The sequence below is a fragment of the Lepidochelys olivacea genome (assembly GCF_965140295.1).
Source record: "Lepidochelys olivacea isolate rLepOli2 genome assembly, chromosome: 14".
Classification (NCBI taxonomy): domain Eukaryota; kingdom Metazoa; phylum Chordata; order Testudines; family Cheloniidae; genus Lepidochelys; species Lepidochelys olivacea.
In genome coordinates, this window is record NC_140424.1 from 39,282,225 (window position 1) to 39,302,224 (window position 20,000).

Genomic DNA, 20,000 nt, shown 5'->3' on the forward strand with positions numbered 1-20,000 from the left:
GTAACCAAAGTTTGGTAGGTTACATGTACGGTACAGAAGGGAATGACCGTGTTGTGGTTATAAAGTGAACTCTGTGTAATACCCAGTCTTGGCAGCTCAGGTTACCCACAGCGGACAGTTATTGTGCTGTGGATGGGAGTGAGTGGCTGGAAGGGTTTTAAGTAGAATGTATGTCTCTATCTCCTAACAAGAGGGTTACAGGGAGTGACCCTCAAAAATGACAGCAGCTGAGAACCAGCCCAAAGCCCATGAGGGACAGAGCAGCTGACCGGGGACATCCCAGGAGGGAGCCAGGAAAAGCACCATGCCAGGGAGGAATCACCTGAGAAGGACCAACTGGTGGACCCAGTATCCCTGTCACCCAGAGCTGTCTGGGGCTTATGACTTTGCATTAGGAAAGAGGAGGGAGGCTGTAGTCAGTTAAGTAGGGAGGTTGTTGCTCTGTGGGGTTTGCAGAGAGTGGCAGAAGAGGGCACCGGAGAGGTTTGTTGGGGAAAGTTCACTGGCGCTAAACACAACCAGGAGCACTGAAGACTCACCACCGGACTGGAACTCTGCCCAGGACTCGTGAACTCTGAGTGTAGACACAGTGCTTGTCATCTACCCTGTAATACTGTGGTACCACTGGGCCTGTGGGGCCTCGTGTTGCATCTAACCGTTTTACTGCTCCCCCTGTATTCTCCCCTGTTGTTTTTCTACCTTCATTGCTCTGTAAATATGTATTTACCTTTCCTATATTCATTGTACTATTCTGGTGTGTGTGCGTTTACACCGCAGCAGTTTGGAACAGGTGCCTCTAGGTTGGAAGGGAGTTACCCCGGTGTACTCCAGTGTGAGCCTGTTCTTGGCCAGAGCCGCTCTGCAGAGCAGACTCCATCTCAGCCATGAGGGCTCTATAGTTACATATTAATACCCACAATATACTTGCTAATGCAGAAGAGAAGGTTACTCACCTTGCAGTAACCGAGGTTCTTCGAAATGTGTGTCCCTGTGGGTGCTCCAGTCCACCCGGCGCCGTTGATCGGAGATCTTCAGTAGCAGTGCCTGGTCGGGACGCACGTGCTCAGCTGCTGTCTTGTGGCTTCATTAGGGTCTGCCTGAGCGTGCACATCCCGCACCCCCTTCTCTACCGTAGAGTTGTCTGATTAGTACTCCAAAGTAGAGGGGAGGAGGGTGGGTAATGGAGCATCCACAGGGACACACCTCTCAAAGAACCTCAGTTACTGCAAGGTGAGAAACCTTCTCTTCTTCTTCGAGTGCTGTCCCTGTGGGTGGTTGGCTTCTGTGCATAGGGAGTGTGACCGTGCTCCCCCCAGCCTGTTGATGTAGAACATACATGCTATATTGTCCGTGAGGATCCGAATGGACTTGTTCCTTACGATGGGGAAAAGTGAAGGCAGGCGTATCTGACTGCTCTGAGCTCGAGAAAATGTATGTGTAGACGCGTCTCTGATAGGGACCAGTGGCCCTGTGTTGTGTGTTCTCCTAGGTGCGCTCCCTCAGGGGCCATGCAGACGTCATCTTGGTGCAAGAATTGCTGCTGCTCCATGGGCTGTGGTCCTGCGGAGCGCAAAGTGTGAGCGGAAGCCCACATTGACTTTTGTTTTGCATTCGCATGCGCCATGGGCCATTTATAGGCACCCTGACCGGGGTCCGCGTCTGCTGCGGGGGTGATGGGCAGGCTTGGTGCCAAAGTTCTTGTCGGTACCGGGTCTATCTTCAGTGCCAATGGGACCGGTGCCAAGGAGAGCTTCCCACTGTGGGAAGGCGGGTCCCTGCTTTTGCGCCCCTGTGAGCCGCAGCTGAGGTGCTGGGGCAGTCGAAATCGCCTCCTTTTGGCGCTGTCAGCACCAACAGTAAAGATCTCGCAGGAGACCCTTTACCCTTTTGAAAGTCTCTGTGCGGAGACATTGGGGTTTCCTGCCTCTTTGCTTGAGAGGGTGAAGCCACGTTCCCAATCGGTTCCTACCTCGCAGGGGAGCGTGAGGGAGAGGGTTTACTTCTGCCCGTCTCCATAGGTGGCTGCAGAGATTTCTCCATCAGGAGCATTTTTAGCTGCAAGTCCATGTTATGACACAATGAATTCACTTGGCAGGAACGTGTGTCTCGCCGAGGCACTTCACACACCATGAGTGTCCATCAGACCACAGCATAGATTCCTTACAGGAATCATATTTCTTAAAGCCTGGGGACCCTGGCATCATTGAAGTATGATGGCCGGGGAGAGAGTCTCAACAGGAGACAAACGTGAGGAAAAAAAAGTTTGTCTGTCTTTTTTTGAAACCAACGAACTATTCTAAAGGAAGGGAGAGAACTGGGATATTTTTGTCTAACTAATTCTATTTCTTTCTACTTATTTCCTTCAGAGACCAGGGAAGAGGTTGAGCACTGCCCCAAATACCGTCTTCAGCTGAGGACGGTTGAGAAGGAACTGAAGGGGGTGCGGGACGCGTGCGCTCAGGCAGACCCTAACAACGCCACGAGACAGCAGCCGAGCGCGTGTGTCCCAACCAGGCACTGCTACCGAAGATCTCCGATCAATGGTGCCGGGACGCACCGTCACCTGGAGTGGAACACCCACAGGAACAGCACTTGAAGAAGAAGTAAGGATGCCCAGCAGTGCCTTGTGCCTTCCCAAAATGCAGAGAGCAGCTAAACTTAAATGTCTGAAACCCAAGAGATAAAAAATAATGGCGCACAGCACCCCTGCCATGCAACCTTAATTCTGCCTCGTGGGGCTGGCAATAGATGCTAGGAATGGTTCAGGCAGGACGGTACCATAATACACAGACATAGAATCATCAGACCGGAAGGGACCTTGAGAGGTCATCTAATCCAGTCCCCTGCACTCATGGCAGGACTAAGTATTATCTAGACCATCCCTGGCAGGAGTTTGTCTAATCTGCTCTTAAAAATCTCCAATGATGGAGGCTCCACGACCTCCCTAGGCAATTCATTCCAGTGCTTAACCACGCTGACAGTTAGGAAGTTTTTCCTAATGTCCAACCTAAACCTCCTTTGCTGCAATCCCCATGAGGGAGGGCTATGAGAAGGTACCATTGCTTGTGTTGTGTTTCTTGGATTTAGATTCCAGCATCTATCTGCCTGCACTTCCACGGCCTTCGCTGCATTCAGAGTAGCTGTAGTGACTGGTGGAGGGATTCATTCGAGGAGGCTGTCACAGCTGTCACTGCGATAGGAGGAGGGGAATCACGTATGTCTCATTTTAGTGCTGAGGTCTGTAGGCTGTGTCAGTAGAAGGGCACAGAGGTGTCTTCTTGCCATGGGGATTGTCAGCAGTCTGGTGTTTGCTGCACCCAACCTAAACCTCCTGCCATGGTCACAGAACTAGCTACACCTGTCCTCTGGCTGGTCTCTCTGGCAGCACCTTCAGGGGTCAGGCCTCCTGCCTTTACCTGTCCTGGGGTGGGGGGCTAATTCCTCAACTCTCCCACTCTTATACCAGGCCCTGGACTACAGGACCCAGTGCATCAACTACTCTTACCCTGTGGGTGCCAGACATGAGCCAAAATCAATCCCAGCTGGTGACATCAGTTTGGGAAGGATCAGCCATCATTTGTTCCCAGGTGTGCTCAAAAATGTAATCATCACAACTTAATCTTGCCAGACTTTTTATTGATGTTTGTGCATCTCATTAACCACTTGCTCTAATGACCTCAGATTTAGCCTGCTAACCCCACCCCAGACTGCAGTGCGTCACAACAATTTCAAGACAGTCTGAGTAAGCGTGTGGATTTTAGAGGCCTACGAAAAAAACAGCTGTTAAACAGTGAACTAGAACCAGCTGTAACCAGAGCAGAGCTATTACCCCACCATAATGAGAAAAATCACGTGTCCTCTGACAATGAACCCTCTGACTCCACTCATTACCCTGCTGAAGGCATCAAAGCATTAGAACAAGTTACTGACCTGCCACCTGTAATTCTAATACAGCTTCTTCATAAGTGACACTGGACTGAAAACGACACTTGTACGGTCCCTCATCAGAGGGTTGGATGTTGCGTATTCTCAGGGAAACACTCCCACTGGTGATGTCGTCTTTCAAGAACTCAGTTCTTTGTTGATATTCTGCCATCTGCTCTTCATACTGATCCTGTCCATCCTTATACAGGTGCACAACCGCAGAGTATTTGGATTGGAACCACCTCACCTCCATGTTCTCAGCGCTCATCCTAGGGGAGAGGTGGCAGGGCAGGACGGCCTCCCCACCTAGGGAGGCAATGACTGGGTGGTCAGGTCCAGTCACTGTGAACTGTGCTGTGAAATATACAATGAAAAATGGAAATTAAATCGGTAAGGGGCTGGGGGTGGCTTTAATTCAGCAGTAAAACTCACAGTAAGAGAACACCCTGCATTAGAAGCAAACACCCCATACCCATGCAATGCCCTAGACATGTCTCTGAGTGCAGAGAGTCACAAGCTTTGGGTAACTGCACCTCTGACTCCCTCTATGGTCTGCTCAAGGAATGTCCCCTTAGGTCTCAGGCCTCCAGCCATCACCTCTCCCTGGGCAGGGACCCACGTCCCGCTCTCTCCACACTGGGGTTTCAAGGCTTGCAGCTCCCTGCGATTCACTGTGGTTTTCCCAGCAGGCCTGACCAAAGACCAGCATCTGCGCTTTGTTTTCACTCCCAGGGCTATGAACAGCGTGTGCCAGCAGTTACCAGCAACCAAACAGCTCTTCCAAAGCAGAGACCTTTGAAGGACAAAAGCCTGACAGAGAAAACTTACCATAAACCAATAAGAGGTCTGAACATGTTACATTTATACCGAAGGATTCTCATCCGGCACATGGGACTCTCTGATAGGTTCCAAAGTCCTTCAAACCTTCTCTAAGGGTTTTTCCTCTTGAGTAACAGATCCTGTCAGTTTGTAGCCCAAGATCCCAGGCCTCTGGTCTGTTTAAATCAAGGGGTTTTCACCAAATATCTTTGTTCTCTTTGGCTTCTGGGACCTGGTCTGAACTAGTTTGTGCAATTCTCCTTAGGGGTGGCACTTCTCTGCAGCTGTTACCTGTCCCAGCAGTAATTACCCCCATGGGTTGTAGCTCCTGGAGGAGATGGGGTAACCCTCCCCAATGGAATAGATTACAATCCTGAGCCCACAGAGGTACATATAACATGTACAGGTGCCATTTATACAGGGGATACAAAAAGAACCTTCATAAAATTAATTAAATAAACCCCAAAATACCACTTGTGGTTGCAATACCTGTCACACAGAGTACACATGTCAGTGTTATACATTGTCCCTATTATCTCTGAATAGGGCTCAAAACTTCTCACAGGCACCCCGGGCACAATGGATATTGGGGGCTTGATTCTCTGATACACAAAGGACTTTTTGTGCCACTCCGTCATGGGGCCTTCCCCAACTGCTGCAGGGATGGTGAAGCGCATACAAGACAAAAAGATATGAAAATAGATCATCACTACGCAGGCAAAGTCAGAGGCCAGATAATGGAGAGGGAGAAGGAGGCAAATAGAAAAGTGCAGGAAGCAGAGAAGCAGCCATTATGGAATTGCAGGGGGGTCTTGGTGAAGAGACTCAGCATCAGGAGAGACAGAGAGAGCAGGTTAAATTAGCAGGATGGAAACCACAGCAAGAGAGAACCAAAATGCCCAAGTTGCTGTGGAGGCAGCCCCAGGGCTGGAGTGGGTCACTATTATCCCTGAGGGAACAGAATGAAGAAGCTGGCAAATTTCACATCCCTCCTTGTGACAGGAGATTTAGCTCTGAGCCCTGATCAGATGTGCCTAGAGCAGCATGAATGATCTGAGGGTTGTTACTTCATAGCTGAAGAGTCAGGGATTCATGATTTGTTTGTGGCCGAAGAGTCTGATCTGTGACTTATACAGACTGCCAGTGCAGTGTACAGGAATGGGTAGTGTCCCTTTAAATAGTTTGTGAGCCCTGTCGTGGTGCTCCTGTGATCTGTATTCTAGAAGCTGCCAGAAACCAGCCAGAGCAGTAGGGTGGATGTACGGTCAAGGCCTGACAAGCTGGTGTATAGATCTTAACCATGGTCAGGGGACCCAGCTGTGCCCTGTGGTTTCTCCAGGTTGCTGGTTGTTGTGTAAAGAGCAAAGAGACACCAGGCGTGTTGAACAGACGCTGTTTACAAGACAAGGCAGTGATGCGAGACGGACGGTGATGACCAGCAATAGCAACAGCAGCAAACCCAGCGAGGAGGCCGGAGCTCCTACCTGATGCCAGCCGGTGAACCTGTAGAGCGAGGCAGAGAGCAACGTAGCCGGACAGATAGGAGCTCACTGTGGAGCCGGGGGAGAACGAGGGAACCTTCCCAGTCATCGTAGCTTGGTCTGGGGAACAGGAGAAATAACAAACCAGACGGTGAGTGAGTGTGATGCAGTGACAGTGCCATGGGGCAGTGGGGAGGAGGTAACAAGTCTCACTGTTGCCTAACGTACACCAGAAGGGAAGGGATTTCCCCCACAGTCCTCGTCTGCCCTGGCTCTGAGCAGGGTTAGATGTTGTTGTGATTAAAACCCAGACCTGCCAGAAGCCAGTCCATACCACGGCTGAGACCTGCGGAGCTCTCTGCTCTATTTAGACTGTGTAAGGACCTGGGGAGCAGTGTGGAAAATAGGCTCCGCAGGAAGTACCGCCCACGAGCCCCAGAGTGACAGTACCCTGCAGGCCTCTGATTGGCCAGGTGCCCCTACTTAACTCCAGGGCTTGCCCCAGGAAGATGTCTCGGCAACTACCCAAATCTTTGTCTGTTACTGTGCTGGGCTTTGCCTTGTCTCCTAATCTCTGACCCTGAATCCTGCCTCTTGATTCTAACCTGGTACTACCTCTGGTATCTGACTCTGACCCGGTCTCTTGTTTACAGACCCTGGCCTTGTGATTCCTCTAACTCTGGCTCAATGACTCCCATCCCAGGTGGGGAGACCTCAGCCCAGCTGTGACCTCTAGGCAAGACTGCCTAAGCCCTGGTCCTTTACACCTGGGCAGGGCGGGTCTCTCACTATTGGTGTGTCCAGCTCCCAGCACAATGGGGCCCCATCTTGGCTGGGGCATTTAGATGCTACCATAGAATGGGCCATATTAGGGAAAACAAGCCAGTTCAGGCAAAGCCTTTGAGTAGGGTATGAATGGCCACTGATCGCTGTGGGGGAAAGTGGCCCCATCTCCCAGCCACACCTGTCCTAGGTGAGAGGTCTCTGGGGATCTCCCTATGAGCAGATCAGTCGCTGACCCCAGTGATTTTATGTGTCAGTGACCCACCTTCATTGCCTCCAGCATTGGTGCAAATGTCAAAGGAATTCTGATCAGGGTCACCACATCTCTGTGACCCCTGGGGTCTGCACCATTTAAATCACTCTCAAGGTACGTCTACACTGCAGCTGGGAGTGAGCTTCCCCGTGCTCGTAGACAGACATGCTAGCTCTCCTTGAGCTAGGATGCTAAAAATAGCGGAGTAACGGGGTAGCCCACCCCAGGCGGCAGTTCGGGCTTCCTGCCTGAGAACAAACCTGCCTGGACTCCTGGGGTACGTACCCGGGTGGCTAGCTTGTGCTGCCCCGGCTACACTGCTAGTTTTAGCGTATGAACTTGAGCACAGCTAGGACGTGTCTATCTACCCACATTGGGAAGCTCAGTCCCAGCTGCAGTGTAGACGTTCCCTTAGAGACAGAGAGAGCTTTAGATAAATGTTAGTGTCACTCATGGCTCACGCGTCAAGCAGCTGGGCAGCCCCTGCCAGGGTGTGCAGTGGTGTCAAGTCCTCCCAGGAACCAGGCTGTGCCTGTAACTTCCCCTAGACTGGGACGGCCACCGTGTTACCCACAGAGCAGCCAGCACTGGCCAGGAAGAGAGCCTGCCCAGGGCTCCAGGGCACAGACTCACGGCCTCCCCGTGTGGCTCTGGGGAGAGGTGAAGCACCCCCTGCCCTGGCAGACACCTGTAATATGGGCAGCAGCGGTAACAGCATCTGCCCTCCCTCGGGGCAATGGTCAAGCAGACTGGGGTGGGGCTGGGAGGGATTCACTGAATCTGGACCAAGGGTTTTCTCTTCTTGTCTTTCACCCCCTCCCTCTGGAACTTCAGTTCAGTGACAATAACAAAGGGGAGGAGGGGGGAGAGAAACACACACACACACCTGTCACAAAGGAAGCCCAGCTCTGTGCCAGCGTCCCAGTCTGTGTTCAGATGCAGAGAAATCTCTGAATTTGCAGGGACATTCCCACAGCCAGGTTGACATTCAGAATCAGGAGGTGCCGGTTTCTCCCTGAGAATCCCTTCAGTGAGGCCCATCGGTGCTAACGGCCCATCTGAAGGGACCTCAATGCTGTGTGTCCGGAAATCTTAGACAGAGCCGTGCAGCTGGGGATCCAGGGCCCGGAGCTTCCCTCCCGGCTGAATCCCGGAGAGAAGCTTTTAATCAGAAAGTCGGGAAGGTTCCACAAAATTCTACAAAGCTCTAGAACGTTCCAGGAGGTTAGTAACAAATGAGCCACATAAGGAAAACCTGAAACATTTTACTTCAAACCTTCGATTTTTCCTTTTATCGCTAACAACAAAAACAGCCCCCGAGCCCGGCGCCCCCCAGCCTGGCACCCCAGGGAGTTGCCCAGGTTACGTGCCCCTAAATCCGGCCCTGGTCCCCATGTCACTTACCGAGGCTGCACACGGGGTCCTGAAGCCGGAGGGTTTGAGACCCGACCCGCCATCGACAGGGCCAAGCCCCCTTCGTGCCCACCCCTGCCCCTGGCCTCAAACTTGAAAGTACCAAAGTAGGGAAAGTTGAAGTCCCGGTCTGTGTCCCGGGCTGGTTGGGGCGGAGCAAATTCCTCTGAAAAAACCAGCCCCACCCCAGGGCTCAGAGCTCCCCGGGTTGGGAGCCAGTGTCGGGGTGTCAATGCCCCCCCGTTGCTGTTCCTGCCCCCCAGGGATCGCTGGGTTCTCAGTAATTCCCCCGCCCAGCCCCGTCCCCACAGCCCTGTCGAAAAAGCACCCCCCACGTCCTGAGTGGAGGCAGAATGAGGAAGGCGGGGGGAGGATGCTGCGGGGGGAAGGGAGCTGAAATCCGGAGTGACTAAGTGGGACCGGGGTGGGAACCAGGAGCGGATCAATGGGGAGGGGCAGAGGGGGGGGGTGACTCAGGAACTTCCCGGCTGTAGCTGGCTCGGCTCCTGCAGGCGCTCAGGGGGGCAGAGCCGGGGCGGGGGGGTCAGGGAGGGCAGCAGCAGCTCTGGGACTCGCAGCGCCCCCCCCCCCCCCCGGGAGCAGAGCTGGGGCGAGGAGGGGCCCTTGGTGCAAAGTCACTTTCCTGCCCGGCCCCGGCCCTTTCCCCGGGTCTCTCCCCTCCGCTGCAGGCTCCGGCTCAGGGGCTGGTGTCGGCAGAGCCCGGGGCTGCCCCAGAGGCTGGTTCCAGCCCCCGGCGTGTGTCCCCCCGCGGGAGCGCCATGGCCAAGTCTGAGGGTCGGTGAAAGCTGCGGGGGGCTCAGGGCTGGAGGCTGCGGGAGGCGGCGGGTCCGTCACTGTTACGCTGTCACCAGCAGCCCGGGGAGGAGGAGGGGGAGTCCCTGGGCGTGGGGCCAAGGGGCTGGATTCTCCTAAATCACAGGAGTTCCCCTCCCCCCAGCCCCGCCCCTTCCCAAACAGGGAACGGGGGGGGGGAGCAGAGCCCAGATCTGGGGCCGTGTCCTTGCCGCTCAGCGCAGATGCTCCCAGCCACCGGCACCCCCTGCAACCCCCAATCCGGGCAGCTGACGCTGGCCGGTGTGTCAGGAACTGCTTCCCATCGGAATCTGCTACCAGTAGCAAAAAAACCGAAACTCACTTGGAGGATGGAGCCTCAGTGTTTGCAGTAGCAGTCCCCTCCGTGCCTGTTTCTGCCTCTAGTCATGTGCACTGTTGTCTCCCACAAGGCTCCCACACACTATCTCCTGCCCAATCCCTAGCACGAACCATGAACCTGGGGAAGCTAGGTGCTCCTCCGCTTAGCTCGCCTGCAGGGTCTGATCCAGCAGGTCTGCTCAGAGGCCGACCATCAGATCCAGTCTCAGACAAAGTCTGGCCAGAGGAGGATGTGCCATCCCAATAGTTAGAGCACTCACCTCAATATGAAGAGACCCAGGTTCACTGCCCCCCTGTGTGAGGGAGAGAAAGGACTTGCACTGGGGTCTCCCACACCTCTTAGGAGAGCTCTCTAATAATTTCAGAATAGTAGCTGTGTTAGTTATCATGTGCCAGCAATGCCCCTCTGCCATGTACATTGGCCAAACCGGACAGTCTCTACGCAAAAGAATAAATGGACACAAATCAGACGTCTAGAATTGTAACATTCAAAAAGCAGTCAGAGAACACTTCAATCTCTCTGGTCACTCGATCTCAGACCTAAAAGTCGCAATTCTTCAACAAAAAAATTTCAAAAGCAGACTCCAACGAGAGACTGCTGAATTGGAATTAATTTGCAAACTGGACACCATTACATTAGGCTTGAATAAAGACTGGGAGTGCATGGGTCATTACACAAAGTAAAACTATTTCCCCAGGTTTATTTCCCCCCCCCCCCCACACACACACACAAACACTGTTCCTCACACGTTCTTGTCAACTGCTAGAAATGGTCCACTTTGATTATCACTACAAAAGGTTTTTTTTCCTGGATCGCAGCCCTTTCCCCACCTGGGCTCCAGTGCTGAAGTCTCACCCCCCACCCCCGACCCCCTTCCTGGCTCCCGGCTTCCCCTGTATGAAATATGGAGCAATAATATATGGGAGCTGACGAGGGCCTGATCCTGGAAACCCTCCCATTTCACACGTCACGTTGGTCTCAGGGAGTGCTGCTGTGACTAAGGCTGCTGGGGAAGTGGCTGGGGAGATGGGGGGGGGGGGGGTTGCAGGCAGTGTTGGTGGCTGGGAGCATCTGTGCTGCTTAAGCGGGGGAATGGTCCTGCTATTGTGGGGAACTTTCCTGGCTTCTGCACTACCCCGGTGAAGTGGGCTAGCGAAAGGATCTGAGTCCTCCCTCCCACTTCCTTTACCCAGAGGCCTCCCTGCCCTTGAGGACTCCCCTTCCGCTCTCCTGTCTGGCAGAGTCCTCGTAACCCCAATAAGGCTGGGCCCAGGATTCCTGGGGGGCTCGACCCCCAACCCTGCTGTGGTTACCTAGGGCAGGGGCTAGGGTGTTTTCACTTCGGGGTACTCTCTCTGCACTGGGCACTTCCTTGACCCAGTGATCATTACATACAATTTAAAGCAAATACAGGTTATTTAATTAGCAATTAATTTAAAAAAGAATAAGGAAAAATGGGAAAGGTTAAAGGAAAACACATCACCCCACTCTGTGGCAGGGAACATCACAAACAGTGTGTCTGGAACGTCAGGACAGTTCACAGTCTGTTTCCTGTAGGTCCCAGGCCACCTTCTCAGGCCTTGGCTGTGCTGCAGGGATGCTGCAGGTTGGACACTTGCTCTGGTGGTGGCCACACACCTCTGGGCTTTGGGTGGTGGGACCCTTCTACTCAGAGTCAGCCCCCCGACAGGTTAAGATCCCCCTTCCAGTCTGGCCTGCAAGGACCCTTGGCTGGGGGTGTCTTTCTGCGCCGGGCCCTTTGCCCAGGTTCCCCCCTTGGCTGGCCCCAGTTGCTCACTGCACCCGGCTCCAGACTGCTCCAGCCCCCAGCTCCACTGTTCTAGCTCCGCTCTGCCTCCAGCCCCCTGAGCTGCTTCTCTGGCCCCTCTGGCTTTGGGTCCCCAGCCCTGCTCCCAGCACAGGGTCTGCTCTCCCTGGGCTGTGTCTCGGTGACTCTGCTCCCAGCTCTGACCTGCTTCCTGGGCTGCTTTTCTGGCCCCGCTCTGCTCCCCAGCTCAGCTTGGGCCCCGGCTTTCTGCTTAGCTGGGCCCCACTCTGTCTGACCCAGGCAAATCCAGCTCACGGGAAGGAGGGAGGACGGGACCCCCCTGGCCTCCTGACTCCCTGATTAGCCTGCCCACCCTGTCAATCAGGCTGACCTGGAGCACTGGCCTTCCCCATTGTTCCTGAGGACTGTCAGTTTCAGGGTCCTGATTTCCCAGGGAACCTTCCCCTTTCTTTTAGTGCTGGGAGCTAGCAACCAAAGCAGCCACCACTGAGCGTTAGTGAGGGGCCAAGAGTCCCCGTACACTGAGCAGCAAGGACACAGCCCCAGATCTGGGCTCTGCTCCTGTTCCCTGTTCGGGAAGGGGCGGGGCTGGGGGGAGGGGAACTCCTGTGATTTAGGAGAATCCAGCCCCTTGGCCCCACGCCCAGGGACTCCCCCTCCTCCTCCGGGCTGCTGGTGACAGCGTAACAGTGACGGACCCGCCGCTTCCCGCAGCCTCCAGCCCTGAGCCCCCCGCAGCTTTCACCGACCCTCAGACTTGGCCATGGCGCTCCCGCGGGGGGGGGGGGGGACACACGTCGGGGGCTGGAACCAGCCCCTGGGGCAGCCCCGGGCTCTGCCGACACCAGCCCCTGAGTGGGAGCCTGCAGCGGAGGGGAGAGACCCGGGGAAAGGGCCGGGGCCGGGCAGGAAAGTGGCTCTGTATGAAGGGCCCCCCCCCCTCTGCTCCCGGGAGGTCTGCGAGTCCCAGAGCTGCTGCCGGCCCTGGACCCGCCCCCCCCCGCTCTGCTCCCCTGAGCAGTGTTTCTATATCCTGGGAAAAAGAAAAGGAGGACGTGTGGCACCTTAGAGACTAACCAATTTATTTGAGCATGAGCTTTCGTGAGCTACAGCTCACTTCATGCTCAAATAAATTGGTTAGTCTCTAAGGTGCCACACCTCCTCCTTTTCTTTTTGCGAATACAGACGAACACGGCTGCTACTCTGATATCCTGGGAAATGTCCCCAAATCTGGGAATGTTTGAGTAAAATGTTTTGAATGAAAATTCCCAATTTCCCAAGTTGAAACATTTTACTCAAACATTCCCAGATTTGGGGACATTTCCCAGGATATAGAAGCTCTGCTGGGAATTTTTCACCAGATTCGGGAAATCTTTAGCCCTAGCTTGGGAAAAGTTGGCACCAGGATACAGAAGCACTTGAGCCGCCTGCAGGAGCCGAGACAGCTACAGCCGGGCGGTTCCTGAGTCCTCCCCTTGATCCGCTGTTGCTTCCCACCCCGCCCCACTCAGTCGCTCCGGATTTCAGCTCCCTCCCCCGCGCAGCATCCCCCCCCTCCTCATTCTGCCTCCACCCAGGGCGGGGGCGGGGCAACCTGGCTGGTGCTTTTTGCTGCTGCTGCTTCGTTTCCCCCGCCGGACAGGGCTGTGGGGACGGGGCTGGGCGGGGGAATTACTGAGAGCCCAGCGATCCCTGGGGGGCAGGAACAGCGGGGGGGCATTGACACCCCGACACTGGCTCCCCCACCGAACTGCCCCCGCCAGGCCCAACCCCGCCAGCTCCGAGGCCTGGGGGGGGGGCTGGGACTTTCAGAGCAATTTGCTCCGCCCCACCCAGCCCGGGCCACGGACCGGGACTTTCACTTTCAGCTACTTTGGTACTTTCAGTTTTCAAGCGCGGGGAGGCCCGGGGGGAGGCTCGGCCCCGTCAATTCAGCTACAAATTCACACAAATGATGAGGGCGGGTCCGGTCTCCAACCCTCCGGCTCCGTGACCCCGTGTGCGGATCCGGGGCTGCAGCCTCGGTGAGTGACCCGGGTGCGGGTCGGACCAGCCCGCATGGGAGGCATGGGGGTGGGGGAGGGGCTGACGCCAGTCCTGGGTTGGGGGAGTGCAGGGCTTAGGCCAGCTCTGAGCGATAGGGTGGGGGGGCCTCGGGCTAGCCCCAGGGCGTGTCCCGTTTGCCCTTTGAGGAAATATGGTCACCCTAGGCAGAGCGCCCATGGAGATGAACGGGGCAGGCGTCTTCCGACAGCCGGGCCGGACCAGGGGGCCAGGTGCGGGGAGGCCGGGTGCTCCCCCGTCCAGGGAGCCCTGTGACCCGAGGCACCTTTTCTGCTCTGCCCTGCCCTGACACACCCCACCAAAGCCCCGGGGGCCCAGACACAGCCCCTCCTAGCGGGGCAGGGATCACACCAACCCCGCACCCACCCCTGGGGGGCTGTAGCCAGACACAGCTGGGGCGGGGTCGGGGGAGTGCAGCACCTTGGCACTTACGGTTGCCACGTGTCCAGTTTTCAACCAAACACCCAGTCGAAAAGGGACCCTCCCTAGCCCGGTTAAAATTAGCGTGTGAGTGAGGGTGGGGGAAAGCGAGCGATGTGGGGAGGATGGAGTGAGTGGGGGGGACCTCGGAGAAGGGGTGGGGCAAGGGTGTTCGGTTTCGTTCTGTCCGAAAGTTGGCAAGAGTCCCAGCCCACAGTTGGAGCCCGCCCAGGGGATGGCCGGGGGAGCAGGAGCTGCGGGGAGGGGCAGGGGTAGGGACCGGACACACAGAGTGACACCGGACAGGCTCCAGCCCAGCGCATAGACCCCTGAGCCTCTCCCGCAAGGGCCCGGCTGTGCCCAGACCCCCAGTCACCAGAGGCTGGTTTCTCCTGCTCTCCCTCCATGGGGAGCAGCTCAGAGCTCCCAGCACATGGGCAAAGTGACCAGCCAGGGATAGAGACACCAGCGAGGAAGAGACATGCACAAGGTCCCCTGGCAGTGCCTTTCAACCCCACCCCAGCCACCTGCCAGGACACGGGATAAGTCCCTGCCTGGGTGGGGGATGGGGAGAGGCCATAGGTGCTAACTTTTGGTTTTGCCAGCAAGTGCCCTATCCCGGCCCCGCCCCCTCCCCTGAGATCCTGCCCCCACTCCGCCCCCCTACTCCAACTCTTCCCACCCCCACTCTGCCCCTCCCCCTAGGTCCCTTCCCTTCCCCTGAGTTGAGAAGCTGCCCATCCACGATGCTAGGCATAATCAGACTAAACAGTAGCTTAGGGCCCAGAGCAGCTCAGGGTCCATGATCTGTGGAAATAATGCAGTTAGACTTCTCAGGGGTGGGTCAGGGCCACCCCCCACTATTCCTGCTTAAGGCAGGGAGTATTAATGTTGCTCACTTCTCATAGCTCCACTCACAATTCAGGGACATTTTTACCCCGATTATCACAACATTCCCCGGTAATGGAATTTAGCATTTTTCCAAGATCCCAGAGAATTCAGCAGGTTTGTTGCATGCAGCCAGGCACCATCTTGCTTTTTTGTTTCCCTGGCTTGCTGGCACCTGTTTCTTGGAGAAGAGCAGAGCAGCTGGGGCCCAGGAGAGGAGTATCTGAGCCAGGCTGTCTGAACAACATTGCAGGAGCTGAGGCCCAAAGGGTGGGGCTGGGCTACCTAGAGAGCATAGCAACAAACCCTATCCCCCCAATAGTCACTGGCTAATTTTGCATTGATGAATATTTTCAGCCAGGGAGGGGGAGATTTTCTAAAGCTCCTAAGGAATTCAGGAGCACAAGCCCCATTGATCCTAACTCCCCTGTGTTTGTGAAAATCTCCCCCTCTGAGTGTAAATTGCACCTATCTGTGCCCTCGAGGCCCTTTGCATTCCGGGGGGGCTCACCCCAAAGGTGGGCAGGTGAGGCTGCTGCTTCCCTTGGGGGGGTTCCTGGCAGGAAGGGGGGAGCTTTACCTCTTACTGGCTTGCTATCAGCAGCCGCCGCCGAACGCAGGTGCTCAGTGAGTGACTCACCTGCCAGCCCTGCTCTCACCTACTTCCTCCCCAGTGTGGCTGCTCTTTGGGCCGTGCCGGCCCCTGCTGCTGTCCTGGCCTAAGGCAGGTAACAGCCACTTCATCCTGTCACAGTCCAGACCCAGCCAGAGCTTCCATCGGGCGCTATGTGGTGTGAGCCCTTGTCGGAAGCCCCCCACTGCCCTTCACAGCAACGCAGCCTCTAGAGGGCGAGGGCCACGTTTCCAAGAGATCTCATCTCTGAACTGCTCCCAGGCAGGTGCCTGTGTGATGTGGACAGATTCCCCAGGGGCTCTGAGCAGCTGCACTCGGGAGGGCAGGGCAGGGTGGGCAGTGATGCAACCCCTTACAGGTCATGACTGCACCCCAAAATATCCCAGACACTGCAGAAAAGGGTCATAAACATGATTTGGGGGCTGGAGCAAACACCTCACAGTAGGAGATGGAAGGAGATCAATCTGTTCAGTTTAGCAAAGAGAAGAGTGAGAGGTGACTTTCTGTCATGGATTCACAAGGTCTGGTCTGTGCCCTGGCCTTCAGCCAGGCCCTTGGGAGTGACGCCTTTATTGTTCTGAACCCCATGATCCACACAATTCCACAGAGACAGGTCCATGGCTTCAGTGACTCACAAACTGGGCCTTGGAGCACCAGCGATCCCTGGCTTTCTCCGTGGCTCCTTGCAGCAAGTCCAACCAAGCCAGACTTGTGCAGGAGACTTGTTCTACCCTTTCAGGGCTCAGTGTGCTCAGTGAATATCTGTAACAATGTGTTAGTCACCTGGCCTATGGAATCCGAATGTCCTTAGGTCAGCCCAGAGAAGCAAAGTTTAAGAGAGGGGTCCAGAGCTGGGGCTCCGCCAAGCCGTGTTGCTGCAGGGTCCAGCTTGGCTCACTCGCTCCCTGTCCCTTTTTTTGTGTCTAAATCCCAAGTGAGTTCCTGTGTCTCTGTCAGCCCAGTTCTTTAACACAGACACCTGACACCTTCTCCCTTTGTGCTCCAGGTCTGGGCTATTGCTCCTCTTCCCTGCAGAGAGGTGGGGGAAGAAACTTGCTCTAGGAGTTGATGCTCAGTTGTTGAGGCTTCCCATTGTCTTTTCAAGGTCCTCCATTGATCTGTGTTGATCCCAGCGCAGACAGTCTGAGTGGCTCTACATCTCAGATACCTAGCCTGTTCGGCCATGTCCCAGCGAGAGAAGCAATTCTTTCCCCCAAAACTGTACCGATCCCCTTGGCATCGCTGCTGAGTCCTACCGATAGTTCACAAAAATATTTCAGTAAAGTTCCCCATCTGCCACATGGTACTAAAGCTCTCTTTAATACAGTGGAGAAAGGCATAACAAGAACCAGTGGCTGGAATTTAAAAATGAACAAATTCAAATTAGAATTAAGGCACAGAATTGTGACAGTGAGGGTTATTAATCACTGGAATAAACTACCAAGGGAAGGGATGAATTGTCCATCTCTTGCTGTCTTCAGATAAAGACTTGGTGACTTTCTGGAAGATGCTTCAGTCAAACACCAGTTTGGGCTCAGTACAATGGTAAACGGGTGAGAGTCTTTGGCCTGTGGCACAGATCAGACTAGATGATCTAATGGTCCCCTCTGACCTTAGTGTACGAATATTCGGAATTGTGCTAATGTAATCATAACTGATCAATGGACCAGGGCTGTAAAAGTCAGACAGCCGTGGCACTGTCAATGCATCACACTCACTGTCTGGTTTGTTATTTCTCCTGTTCCCCAGACCAAGCTACGATGACGGGGAAAGTTCCCTCATTCTCCCCCCTCTCCACAGGGAGCTCTGCTCTGCCTGGCTACGTCACTCTCTGCCTCGCTATACAGGTCCACAGGCTGGTGTCAGGTAGGAGCTCCAGCCTCCTCTCTGGGTTTGCAACTGTTGCTGGTCATCACCGTATATCTCACATCACTGCTTTGTCTTATAAACCACGTCTGCTCAACCTCCCCACAACCAGCAACCTGGAGAAACCACAGGGCACAGCTGGGTCCCCAGTAACCATGGTTACTATCTATACAGCATCTTGTCAGGCCTGTACACTGTGTTCATCCTACTGCTCTGGCTGATTTCTGGCAGCTTCTAAAACACAGAGCACAGTGAGCACCACTACAGGGTTCACAAACTATTTAAAAGGGCACTATCCAATTCCTATACGCTGCACTGACAGACCGTATACGTCACAAATCAGACTCTTCAGCCATGAAGGAGTCCTGAGTCCTAGACTCTCTAGTTTAGAAGTAACAACCCACAAGTCATTCATGCTGCACCCAGACGCATCTGACTAGGGCTCAGAGCGAGACCTCATCTCACAGTGAGGATGTGAAGATATTTGCCCGCTTCTTCGTTCTGTGCCCTCAGTGAAGCCCTGATAGTGACCCACTCCACCCCCGGGACGGCTCCATAGCTACTTGGGCATTTAGGTTCCCTCATGCTGTGATTTCCATCCTGTTAATTTAACCAGCTCTCTGTCTCTCCTGATGCTGAGTCTTTGCACCGAGACCCCCACATCCTGTGCAGTTCCACGGTGACCAGTTCTCTGTTTCTTGCACTTTTGTATCTGCCTCCTCCCCCCTCTCCATTATCTGACCTCTGACTTTACCTTTCAAGCCATCGCCTGCATAGTGATGATCTGTTTTCATCTCTTTACACCTTGTAAGCCTTTACACCATCCCTACTGCGGATGAGGAGGCCCCTGTGCTGGAGCAGCACGAAAAGGCCTTGGTGTATCCGAGAACCAGGCCCCCAGCATCATTATCCCCAGGGTGTCCATGAGAAGTTAGAGCCCTATTCAAAGATAATAGGGACAGTGTCTCACGTGAACTCTGTGTGACAGATATTGCAGCCACATGCAGCATTTTGGGGACTATCAAATTCACTTTATGAATGTTCTGCTTATTTTTGTACCCCCTTTATCAATGGTATCTATACGTGTTATATGTATCTTTGTGGGATTGGGATTGTAATCTATGCCATGGGGGAGGGTTACCCCATCTCCTTCAGGATTTGCAAATCATGGGGGGTAATTACTTGTGGGACAGGTAACAGCTCCAGAGAAGTACCACCCCTAGGGAGAATTGCATAAACTGGGTTAGACCAGGTCCCAGAAGACCAAGAGAACAAAGATTTTTGGTATAAAAACTGGATTTGAACTGACCAGAGGCCCGAGATCTTGGGCTGCAAAGTGACAGGACCTGTTAACCAAGAGGACAAACCCTTAGAGAAAGGTTTGAAAGACTTTGGAACCTACCAGAGAGTCCCATGTGCTAGATGAGAATTTTTTGGGATAAGTGTAACGTGTTCAGACCTTTTATTGGTTTATGCTTCGTCAAGCTTTTGTCTTTAAATGGTCTTTCACTTCTAACGCAGGGTGCTCTCTTACTGTGTGTCTTACTGCTGAATTAATGCCACCCCCAGCCTTTCACCAATTTAATTTCCTTTTTTCATCGTACATTTCACAGCACAATTCACAGTGACTGGACCTGACCATCCAATCACTGCCTCCCTAGGTGGGGAGGCCATCCTGCCCTGCCACCTCTCCCCTAGGATGAGCGCTGAGAACATGGAGCTGAGATGGTTCCGATCCCAGTTCTCTCCAGCGGTGCACCTGTACCGTGATGGGCAGGATCAGTATGGAGAGCAGATGCAGGAATATCGAGGAAGAACTGAGCTCTTGAAAGATGACATCACCAATGGGAGAGTTTCCTTGAGAATACGCGATATCCGACCCTCCGATGATGGCCAGTACAAGTGTTTTTTTCAGTCCGATGTCTCTTATGAAGATGCTATGTTGGAACTGCAGGTGGCAGGTCAGTAACTTGTTCTGATGTTTTAATGTCTTCAGCAGGGTAATAAGTGGAGTCAGAAGGCTCACTGTGAGATGACACAATTTTTTTCATTGTTGTGGGTCAGCAGCTCTGCTCTGGATCAGGTCGATTCTAGTTTGCTGTTTAATATCCGTTTTTCTAAGTTCTCTAAACCCCGGACGCATTCTCAGATTGTCTTGAAAATTGCTGTGACTCACTGGAGTCTGGGGTGGGGTTAGTGGCCCAAATTTGAGGGCATTAGAGCGAGGGGTTAACGAGACGCACTGACACCCCTGAACAGTCAGGTGACATTAACGTGTTGTGGTTATTACAGTTATTTTGTGCACGCCTGGGGCTGAACAATGACTCTGATCCTCCCCAAACTGATGCCACCAGCTGGGATTGATCTCGGCTTGTGTCTGACCCCTTCAGGGCAACGGTGGTTGATACACAAGGCCCTGTAGCCCAGAGCCTGGTCTAAGAGTGGGAGAATTGAGGAATTCCTGCTCCCAGGACAGGCAAAGGCAGGAGGCC

At 54.2% G+C, this 20,000-nt stretch overlaps 2 protein-coding genes across 6 annotated transcripts in view; one reads left to right on the forward strand and one right to left on the reverse strand.

The window, feature by feature from the left end:
- The window catches only part of LOC311530861 (butyrophilin subfamily 1 member A1-like), a 44,777-nt gene extending 32,855 nt beyond the window's left edge, over nucleotides 1-11,922 (reverse strand). The window contains exons 1-5 of one of the 5 annotated variants that reach the window (XM_084647837.1): nucleotides 11,820-11,922; nucleotides 10,107-10,284; nucleotides 8,147-8,403; nucleotides 6,228-6,344; nucleotides 3,931-4,278 (exon numbers count right to left, since the gene is read on the reverse strand). In XM_084647837.1, coding sequence (XP_084503963.1) covers nucleotides 3,931-4,278; nucleotides 6,228-6,333 — 454 coding nt within the window. In that variant the 5' untranslated portion in view covers nucleotides 6,334-6,344; nucleotides 8,147-8,403; nucleotides 10,107-10,284; nucleotides 11,820-11,922. Of the gene's footprint in view, nucleotides 1-3,930; nucleotides 4,279-6,227; nucleotides 6,345-8,146; nucleotides 8,468-8,664; nucleotides 9,794-9,829; nucleotides 10,077-10,106; nucleotides 10,285-11,819 lie in introns of those variants that run through there. The other 4 variants (XM_084647838.1, XM_084647835.1, XM_084647836.1 and 1 more) reach the window with 4 other exon arrangements.
- A 1,321-nt stretch (nucleotides 11,923-13,243) lies between these two features.
- LOC311530852 (butyrophilin subfamily 1 member A1-like) overlaps nucleotides 13,244-20,000 on the forward strand; it is a 45,853-nt gene continuing 39,096 nt past the window's right edge. Inside the window, exons 1-3 of the mRNA XM_084647806.1 lie at nucleotides 13,244-13,660; nucleotides 17,392-17,508; nucleotides 19,122-19,469. Coding sequence (XP_084503932.1) covers nucleotides 17,403-17,508; nucleotides 19,122-19,469 — 454 coding nt within the window. The 5' untranslated portion in view covers nucleotides 13,244-13,660; nucleotides 17,392-17,402. The remainder of the gene's footprint in view (nucleotides 13,661-17,391; nucleotides 17,509-19,121; nucleotides 19,470-20,000) is intronic.